The sequence below is a fragment of the Macrotis lagotis genome, chromosome 1 (genome assembly GCF_037893015.1).
Source record: "Macrotis lagotis isolate mMagLag1 chromosome 1, bilby.v1.9.chrom.fasta, whole genome shotgun sequence".
Taxonomy (NCBI): domain Eukaryota; kingdom Metazoa; phylum Chordata; class Mammalia; order Peramelemorphia; family Peramelidae; genus Macrotis; species Macrotis lagotis.
The window spans coordinates 821,053,947-821,065,001 of NC_133658.1; the positions used below are offsets into that span (position 1 = coordinate 821,053,947).

The window sequence follows — 11,055 nt, forward strand, 5'->3', positions numbered from 1 at the left end:
AGCAGAACCAAGAGACACATTAACAACGGTATTGTGAATCGATCAACTACGATGGATGCAAACCCTCCTAGCAGTTCAGAGAGCTAGGGCAACCCTGTCATGGACAATACCATCCTCATCCATATGAAAAATAAATCTGAATGAATACTATGTTCACTTTTTTAAAAAAATTCTCTTACATTTTCCTTCTTGTCACATGGTTTTCTTTTCCCTTATTCCTAATGCCTCATACACAAAATGACTAATATGTAAACATGTTAAACACAAATGTACATGTACAACATTCACTAGACTGCTTGCTGCTGAGGAGAGGAGGGTGGGAAGGGAGGGTGGAAGAAAATTGTGAAACTTAAAAATATGCAAGAAGATGAATGTTGTAAAACTTTCATGTGATTGGAAAAATAAAATATCAATCTAAAAAAAAGAAATTGGAGGTGTTCAAAGATTTGCCATGTATTAATGTAAATATTTCACTTGAACTCTCACACAATCTTTTCATATGGACTAACACTGATTCAGTTGCTTGACAAATTAAAATAAGTTCTGAGCCTAATTCTGATTGCCTTTTCACATAAGAATTCCATAGTTCTAGACAATTCCAAAAAAACCTGTGTTTATTATTTGTTACATTTAGTAGTCATCAAATAGAGTGAGAATTATTAGTAAGCATGGTTCTTGAATATAAGAGTATAATCAATGTTTGATTTTAGTAGTATTAATTGCACAAATGACTTTCAATGATGTTCTGCAGGTCCCTTAATATTTTGAATCTTGATGGGAATGAACTGACATCTCTGCCATCTGAATTTTTGAAACTTTCCCTGGATATCCTTTCTCTAGAAAATAACTACATGCATCCATTGTTGTGGAAAGAGAATTCTAAAAATGATGCTCAAAGGCTCAAAGATCTAGTTCTCTTGACTTTTTCTCACCACCAACTATGGGAACTATATAAGAAGGTGCTCCCATTCGAAATTAAGAAACTACAAATCGTGTAAGCAAATTATGGAAATTTTTTTAATAATAAATATTTTTCTGTTTTGTTTGCAAACAAAATATTCAGTAGAGAGGAAAGAATACTACATTTCAAATCAGATGATCTGTATTTGAATATAGCTCTTCCAGTGATACTAATGTGACCTTTAGCAATTGTTTTTAGCAAATTTTAGCAAATGTTTTCTCGTCTAGAAAATACAAGTGTTAGATTTCACTAAGTGGTTTCTATTAGATCATTGTATTTAGATCAAAATGACTAGTGTACAGTGCATTTGATATAAGGTTAACTCCTCTGAGTTTTCTTCTCTTGCCAAAGATTCAACCAAGTGCTTTTTTTGTTGCTACAAAGAGAAGAAAATCTTCCTTTAGCTCCATTCATACATTATTTTATGAATTATGACATCCCCTAAGTTGGAAATCACTTAACTGTAGCTGGCAGACATTGCACAATTCCCAGTTAAAACTTTCTATTGAGTTTCTGAAGACATGGAAGAAAGTATTGAGTGAGTCCATAGGGGCTATTTTTCTGTGTTTGGGAGACTATGCAAAGAAACCTTTTTAAGTAGAAGGATTCAGTAATGAAGAAGAATTCATGCCAAAAGCTATCACTGCTCTTTCAAGGGAATTTACTGTCACATTTTGATAAATTCATAAAATCTTTTCATCCATAGCTTTCATCCAAAGCTAATTTTTCTCTACTCTGTCAACTAAATATTTAAATACTCAATTCTTAAGCAATTTTATATGCTAAATGAGATACAACTCTTTTTTAATTGATTGGTCTTTATCAACTTATAAGATAGGCATGGAACTAAACTGATGCCAATTTTATTGTCCATTGATTTCATGGATCTGTACCAAATTTGCTTCTTAGATAACATAGGAACTATGACAATTTTCAGTAGAAAAAAGGGATAAGAAAAGAGGAAAGAAAATCCATTAAACCTGGAAGGATAAGAAGGAATAGTAAGATAAGCAGTGACCAGAGCAATTCCAAGGCCAGACTGCCAGGGGAGAAAGGGCAATGCAAAGACTATAGTTCCAGAATTTCTGCAAATGGTCAGAGGAAAAAAGACATCAGTAGTGTCTGGTGGTCAAAATGAACAGAATCATAGTCATATACAAGCAAATAAGAATGGATGTCTATTAGTAACTGGCAGATTAGACTCAGCAATGTTAAGGTATAATTAGAAGCTAAAGGTAAAACATGATCAGTTATCTGGAAAAGGAGGGATCTGGGTTGTTGACTTTTAAATCCTTTGAAAGGTTTCCCCCGCCCAGCTGTAAATTTATGATCCTATCTTTCTTTTTTGCTAATATGCTTAAAATACAACCACAGTAGAGAATATTACTGTGATTCAGATGGTTGAAAAAGTTTAAGGCAACATCTTCTTTGACTCATTCCCCTTCTATGAGAGATGAACAAGGATATAAACTTCAACAATATGGCATAAATTATATATTGCAAATCAGGGACATTTCTATATTATATTGAATAGCTACAGCTATTCAGAAGGAAAAGCAGAATTGGAAGTACAGGGAACCAGGACTGTGGTTCTTACTAGATTAGGCAAACCCTGGTCTAGAGAGAACCTTGTAAACAAACTCAGGATTTCTAAAAGGAGAAATGCCTGTTAATACCCAGATTATGATTATTAGTAGACTTAATCTATTGTTAAGGGAAAGACTTCTTGGATAGGCTCTATCCTTATTAGCACAAATGGGAGGTTTTGGAAAGATTGTTGAAGCCAAAGTTGTCTTCCCAACATTCAGTAACTGTAATAGTCATTTAAAAGATGAAGAAATTTAAGGATTAGCAATTTGCCTAAATCCTGCTGGGATAGTAATCATCATCTAAGGCAAAATTAAAGCTAAAATAGATTTAATCAGAAGTAAAAAAATACAGAAACTACACTATGTGTTAGCACTATTATTCAATATTATTTGAGACCACTTAAAATTCCTACAAAGTACCTGAGTGGATAGACACTGGAACTAAGTGATCACAAATATAAAATACTTTTTATGAAAATAAACTCAGATCTAAATAAATTACTGTTCATGGGTAAAATGACAATTTTACTGAACTAATCTAATTATTCAATATCATTCCAACTAAATTACTAAAAAAATTATTTTACTGAGGTTAAAAAAAACAACAAAATTCATTTGGAACAACAAAAGGTCAGGTCAAAGAAATCAAGGGTAAAAGATGTAAAGGAGTACTAGTAGTATAAGACCTTAAGCTATATTATAAGGTGAGAGCATTTTTGAAGTATAAAAAGGATAATTTTGATTATTTTAAATTATTTATTTTCTTGTGTGTAGCCAAGAATAGAAGAAATGTAGAAAATTGGGAAAAAACTTTCATAGACAGTCTCTTAGATAGGATGTGACTGAGATCGAATATTACTGTGGTGTGGTATAGGAAATGATGAACTGGTTGATTTAGAAAAGCAAGGAAAAACTTGAATCTATGAAGGAAGATGCTATCTACCTTCAGAGAAAGAGTTGATAGGAGGAAATTAGCACAATACAGTAATACACATATGTGTATGAGTGTATATGCCCATGTTTATAGATATCTATGCATATACATATATATCCATGCTTAATTGTAACCTTCTTGGTGGGGGGGAGAAAGATGGGAAATAAATAAAATAAGAAGTGCACAGCAGAGAACCAAAAAAAAAGAGGAAGAAAGGAAAACCTGGCTAGCCTTGAAAATAATGTCTAGTTTTGTTGAATGTAAATTTATTGCTTTATATTGAATTCTCTCTCTTATGGTCTGCTGTATTTGGCAATGTTATTTTTTCTTTTTCATTTTTCATTTAAGTTTTTAAAAAAATTACAAAACAATAAAAGCAAAAAAAGAAATGGAAGACATTAAAAAGAAATAGTGAATATGAATAATGCAGAGAAACATGGGAAAACATACAGACTGATACAAATTGAGGTAGATAGGTAAATTATATACACAGTGACTACGGAAATATTTATGAGAAGAACATAATAACAAAACTAAATGCTGTGTAATTATATACATTTTTTCAAATAAAGATCTCTCCTTGTCCCCACTTTTCAGCTTCCCTTTATATGTTATCTTCCTCCATTAAATTTTAAATGCCTTGGGGGCAGGGAATATAATATGTTTAGTCATTTCCAATTGATGAGATCCTCCTCAACCACCAATTCTTTGCACCATAGAGATTCTATAAATAGTTTTGAGCACATGGGTCACTTTTCCCTTTCTTTGATCTTTATGGAGTGTAAATGTAGTAGCAATATTATTGAATCAAAAAGTATACACAGTTTAATAGCTTTTGGGGCCTACTTCCAAATTGCTTTCCAGAATGACTGGACCAATTCATAGATCTATCAACAGTAAATAATGTATTTATTTTTCCCATAGTCCCTCTAACTTTTGTAATTTTCTTCTTTTATAATAACTTTACATAACCTTTTTTTTTTTGGTTTTTGAATGGCAGTGGGGTTAAGTGACTTGCCCAGGGTAACACAACTAGTAAGTATCAACTAGAAGGATTAGTATTAATAAGTATTAATAGTATTAAGTATAAATATAGTATTAAGTATAAATAGTATTAATAAGTATCAATAAGTATTAATTAGTATTAATAAGTATCAACTAATAAGTGTTTTAGTTCACATTTGAACTCAGGTCCTCCTGAATCTGGGGCCAGTACTCTATCCACTGCATCACCTAGCTGCCCCTTTACATTACTTTATAATTTCAATTGATGTATATAAGGTGAAACTTTAAAATTGATTAATTTGCATTTGTCAAATTACTAGGGAATTAGAGTTTCTTTTTCAAATGACTGTAATGGTTTAGATTTCTCCCTTTGAAAACTACTATTCTTATCCTTTTGTCATTTAGCAATTGGAGGATTGTTCTTTTTTTTTTTTTTTTTTTTTTTTTTTTTTTTGGTTTTTGCAAGGCAAATGGAGGCTTGCCCAAGACCACACAGCTAGGTAATTATTAAGTGTCTGAGACCAGATTTGAGCCCAGGTACTCCTGACTCCAGGGCTGGTGCTTTATCCACTACGCCACCTAGCCGCCCCTGGAGGATTGTTCTTACTCATAATCTTGAATCAATTACATATTTTATAAATGAAACTTTTATCAGAGGAATTTGAGGCAAAAATTTTTTTCCCCATTTACCTGATTCTAACCACATTAGTAACCAAAATTGTTCATCTTTCCTTCTGTGATTCTCTTATTCTCTTTTGGTCATGAATTCTTCTTTGCTCTTATATATTTAAGTACTTTATTTAGAGTTTGCTTGACTTAGGCCTAATTTCTTCCTACCCACTTAAAGGATGTCCCACATTTATTTTTTTTGTTAAATAGTAAGTTCATACTCCAATGGCTGGGATCTTTGGGCTTAAAAAAAAGTAGCGTATTTCTATCAGTTGCTTCTTTATATTGTGGATCTAATTCTACTATCAACATCTCTCTTAACCAGCTGTATAAATATGTTGACCTAGCTTGACCTCAAAGAATATGAGATGTACTCCCCCCACCTTTCTTTGCAGAGGTGGGGGGATATATATATATATATATATATATATATATATATATATATATGTATATATATATATATGTTGAAAATATATATATATATATTTACATTTCTTTGATATATTAGTTAGTTTTATTGAAATAATGTTTTTCCTTTTTTACTTTTTAACAAGGTGCTGCCTTCTGGATAGAGGAGGGATATATTTTAACATGATAATTTAAAAAGACAAATGAAAAATTGAGAATATAAAATATTACTTTTTTGCAAATGGTGCATGGCTTTTTTGTTTTGTTTTGTTTTTTAGTTTTTGCAAGGCAATGGAGTTAAGTGACTTGCCCAAGGCCACACAGCTAGGTAATTATAGGTAATTATTAAGTGTCTGAGGCCGGATTTGAACTCAGATACTCCTGACTCCAGGGCTGGTACTCTATCCACTGTGCCACCTAGCCACCTCATGCATGGTTTTTAATTCCAAAAAATTCTATTCTCTGTGGTATATTCTCAACTATTTTGTGAAGAATAAAATTTTAAAAATAAAATAAAAACCATCCAGTAGACAGAGAAGAATCGGCAGAGAAGAATAACAAATTTCAAATGAAAGAGGACAAATTTTTGAGAACCTTTTTTAAAAAACAAATATAATTTTTGTTTCTGCTTTATTTTCTTGATATTATTGTGGTTGCACTTTTGGATTCTCTTTAAGATACAGATTCTTAATGTCTCTACTGAAATGAGCAAGATCATAAACTCTTAGGATCATAGGAATTAGAGCTAAAAGGAACTTTGGCATTATTTCTCTTGCCCAGGTCATGGGACTGATTGGATTCATGCCATTAATGATTTTAAAAGCGTAAGTAGCTTTTAGTCTTAAGGAAGCAGAAAAGATAAGCTTAATGTTTTTATTTAGTGGGAAGAGGAGAGTTTTATATAAACCAATATCAAGAATGGTGTTTTAAATGTCAAGAACTGTTCTTTTTATGGGGGGGGTTTGATGCTGTTGACCTCTGGGTATCCTCATAGGAGAGGACCTAGAAAACTGCATTTGGCCTTTTTTTTGCTAAGTGTTTTACTAAGTGCTCAGTAAAAGGGTTTGGGGGTAGCTTGCTTGAATTGTTTTTTAAATACCCACCTAATTCATTCTCTCCAGATTGTGAATTTGGGTTTGGGGCCAAGTTGTAGTTGACTGACCTAAGATTGGACTTAATAGATCATTTAGATCTGTCTTAATAGATCATTTTTCAAAGGAACAGACCCAGAAAAATGACATGACTCCCCCAGGGTAACTTGAGTAATTACTGTCAGTACTGTTCAAGCCCCACTCTTTGGATTACAAAGCTTTCCATTACACATTGTTGCTTCCCATTTAAAAATTAATCACATAGGATAGACTACATATGTTGGTTTTGTTTTATTTTTCAACTCAAAATAATATTACAATTATAAATAATAGTTATAATAACTATCAGAGTACTTTGAAGGTTTGCAAAGCACTTTACATACTCTGTCTCATTTAATCCTCACAATAGTTTTGGGATGTAGGACCTATTATTATTATCCCTCAATTATAGAAAAGGAAACTGAGACTGAGGGAAGTTAAAACACTTAGCCAGAGTCACAGGTACAAGGAAGTTTCTGAGGCAGAATTTGAATTCAGCACTTTCTGACTCCATGTCCAGTCTTCTATCTTCAATGCTACCTCTCCATGATATAGAATATTATGGTTATTGTTATATATGTTGCTTATGTAAACCAAATGCTGCCATTCATAATGAAAAAATATTTCATCAAACTGAATTGCAACTAATGTCTGGCAGGGTGTCCTAGACACTGAAAGAGTCATGCAAAGACAGAGGTAGAGATAGACAGACAGACAGTGTGGAGTGTAACTTTGGAAATGCTACTTTAGTGACTGAACAAAGTTGAATCTAGATCCAATTACTATTTATTTTTCACAAATCAAAAAATAAATAATTTAAAGATATATGGTGTTTTGGGACTTGTAATCAATACTATCCACGAACAGTAAGCAGATAGAATTCAAGAAAGAAGGAACCCTATTCAAGTGCACACATGATTTAACAGTTACAGTCATATGAAAAAAATTCTCTAAATTAGGCACTACTCATAAACTACTTAAACCATTACTCCATCATCAAACCAGATGTACTAAGGGAAGAATTTTTATGTAAAATGTCTAACACTTAAAGAAGGACCATATTTATTGTTTATTCCTATGATAACTTAATTCCTGTCTTTTCTTCATTCCCCTAAAATCTTATCAAATTTCCAAAACTCTTTTCATTATATATATAAAAGTACTTAAGTATTTGTTGACTTGGCTTCTGCTTTCTCACAGCTATTCCTTTGCCCAAGCCTAATCAAATCATTCCTGGACACCAGTATCAGCCTCACATCTAGCATCATTGCCTCTAAAACATTTCATTTTAGATGGGTCTACATAAGTAACAAAAATAATCATCTTTGATCAAGAATGAAAGAGTTGTAAAGAACCTCTAAGAGATGGCTTAATATTTTCATATTGATTGTCTCTTGGGCAGCAATCTACAATAATTAAAGTTGTTTCATACCAAATCCAAATATCTCCAGTCTACTTTAAGACTTGTCACTAGTTGTTTCTACCACTCTTCCCACTTCTGCCCACCTAACTTTCATTATTTTCTGTTATACACATCCCCTGGAAGTGTCCACTCAAACCCTACATTCATATTGTACTACTAGACCTTCCCTAAGAAGGATCAGTGTCCTAAAATGTCATCTTTGGAGATACTAGAGAGCAATATTAAATGACTTTTAGTGAACAAGAGCCCTTAGAATCACAATTTTAATGACACTGCTGATGTACAAGTTGATGATTATGACGACAGCATAGCATAGCTGTCTAATGATTATATTTTCTAAATATGAAATGCTTCTTGTGGATACCACTCAATTAGATATAAATCATAAACCATTTTATGACTTATCTTTTATTGCTGTCTTTAAATTGTTATTTAATTTTATCTATTCATGTAATAGGTAGAGTAATAGGTAATAGAATACTGGCCTTGAATTAGGAAGACCTGACTTAAAAATCCAGTCTCCAACTTTTAATAGCTTTGTGACTGTCACTTAACCTTTGTCTACATCTAAAATGGAGATAACAGTAATGCTTTCTTTCCAGGGTTATCATAAGAATCAAATGTGTTAATATTTATAAAATATTTTACAAACCTTAAAGGTTATAAAATTGCAGGCTATTATTACTACTTTTTAGTTTTTCAATTACAGTACAAAAACATTGAGATAAGGACCATATCTTTTGTTTCTTTGTATTGTTTATAGTAGTTAACATTCAATATCAAGTGATTTACAGATACGATTTCTCTATTTCAGTTCTAAATTATGTGACTACTGTCAGGGCCCTATGTATGGCAAAGGACTTCATCTCATTCGACCCTATAATGTTTTTAATTATCCACTTCTTCCTATCTTGGTTAAAGTCTGCTCTCCAAGATGCTATAAGATGGCAAGCTCTGCTCCAGAGTTTTTGACTCGATGATATTAAAGTCATGACTTCATTAAGAAAATAGAAGTTCTACAGCCAAAATCAGAAAATTTTGTCATCTACAAGTTCTAGTAATATCTCTTAGTGAATCTCTTTGGTGCAATTACTATATTTCAAAATAAAGACCGTTTAACTTGAATCTTCTGTGTAATCCAAGTTTATCATTAATAGAAAACAATGTCCATTTCTCAAAAGAAGAATTTGTAAGGGTCACTGGAAAATAGGAACACAAGAACAATTTTTTTCCATTATGTTCTGCATAAGAAGAATATCATAATCTCTAACAATAAATACTTTTATGCATTTAATCTTTTTACCAACAATCTGCTTCTAAGTTAAGAAACAAGTATGCGAAAATGAAATGTGATTTATGCTCATTATAGTTTTAGGCTTCTGAATCTCTTTTATCATTTATAAGTATAATTGAATAATATTTAAAACATGGGACTATCTAGTACCATATACATATTGAATAAAATTTATGTCTAGCTTTTATTTCATTTTTTGTTTTTAAATAATTATGTCTTAAAACCAAGCATGTATTTAGTTACTTATGCTTAAAATATATATATTCATGTTTAACATATCATAATAGCTTATTTTTTTACCATTTTCAACTTGTTCCTTCATTTTTGTATTCCTTTAGAATGTTTACATATTGTTATAGTTAATGTGTTTATTGCTTTTTTGGTTATGCTTTCTATTATTTAAATTATTCTATGATATAAGCTATTATATATAATATAAATATATTCTATTATATAAATATTCCTCTATGAATTTTTAATGACTTAATACTATACATATATATATACCAGATGATTAAAACATTAACCAATAATTAGTTGCTTTTTTGCTATATTAGAAAAATAAAATAGTATTTTTGATAAGGATAAATATAAGACCTGCGGTTTCCTTGGCAGGGGAACTCAATGTAAGAGAAATCCTAGATTAAAATCCTGCTTCTAATGGATGCTGCCTGCAGAACTACAAAACTAGTATTTTGATATAAGATAAAGTAGAAAGATTAATTATGATATAGAATCAAAATTGCAACTAAGGTGGGGCACCAGGAGTTTTGTTTTGAGACCCCCAATTTAGATATCAATAGTACTTGCTGTCATTCAGAAACTAGAAACAGGAGAATGTAGTGCTTGTTTAGCAAGAATAGTAAATTTTTAAAAGGAATCAACCAACAATGGCAAGCTTTTGAAATATCCTACTCTTCTTCCCCTTTCCCCAAAAGCCCACCCCTAACAATTACAAGGTAATCCAATTATATTGGTAATCCAATAAGTAATCCAAGCAGATGATAACTAGCTAGCTAACTAGATAGATAGACAGAATAAATGGCAGATAATGAACAAAGGCTCCAGAATTTTAGGACTTAGGGAAAGCTTCCTTTAGAAGGTGGGATTTTAGCTGAAACTTAAAGGAAGTCAAGGGGGTTAGTAGTTGCATTCCAACCATGGGTGGCATCCAGAAAAAATACCCAAAGGTCAGAGATGGAGTCTCTTTATGGAACAGTCAGTAGGTGAGTGGTGGGAAGTCAAGTATTAAACAAGGGAGACTTTTATGAAGGACTTTGAATGCCAAAGTATTTGATCCATTGGAGTTGATTGAGTAGGGCAGTGACAGGAAAGACTCGAGGCAAGTGGATCTCCCAGCAACCTATTTTGCCAGCCATTAGGTGATGACAACCTGTAATAGTGTCAGAAGTATCAGAAGAAAGAAGGGGTTGTATTCAAGCGATGTCACAAAAGTGGAACGGACAGGTCCTGGCAACATATTGGAGAAGGGAGGACAGGGAAGAGAAAATGAGGAATCCAGGGTGATTCCTTGTGATCCTGAGGAATTAAGAGGATGCTCTCTATAGTAATAGAGAAGATGGGGAGGGTTTAGGAGGAAAATGAGTTCTGTTCTGAACATAAGGAGTTTGAAAAGTCTGCT

General features: G+C 32.2%; 1 protein-coding gene across 4 annotated transcripts in view; it reads left to right on the forward strand.

Annotated features, from left to right (window-relative positions):
* Window positions 1–9,244, forward strand: part of LRRC63 (leucine rich repeat containing 63) — a 50,839-nt gene extending 41,595 nt beyond the window's left edge. For 3 of the 4 annotated variants that reach the window (XM_074217093.1, XM_074217092.1, XM_074217091.1), the window contains 2 exons: window positions 752–994; window positions 8,934–9,244. In XM_074217093.1, coding sequence (XP_074073194.1) covers window positions 752–994; window positions 8,934–9,099 — 409 coding nt within the window. In that variant the 3' untranslated portion in view covers window positions 9,100–9,244. The remainder of the gene's footprint in view (window positions 1–751; window positions 995–8,933) is intronic. The other variant, XM_074217094.1, reaches the window with a different exon arrangement.
* Window positions 9,245–11,055: the final 1,811 nt, after the last annotated feature.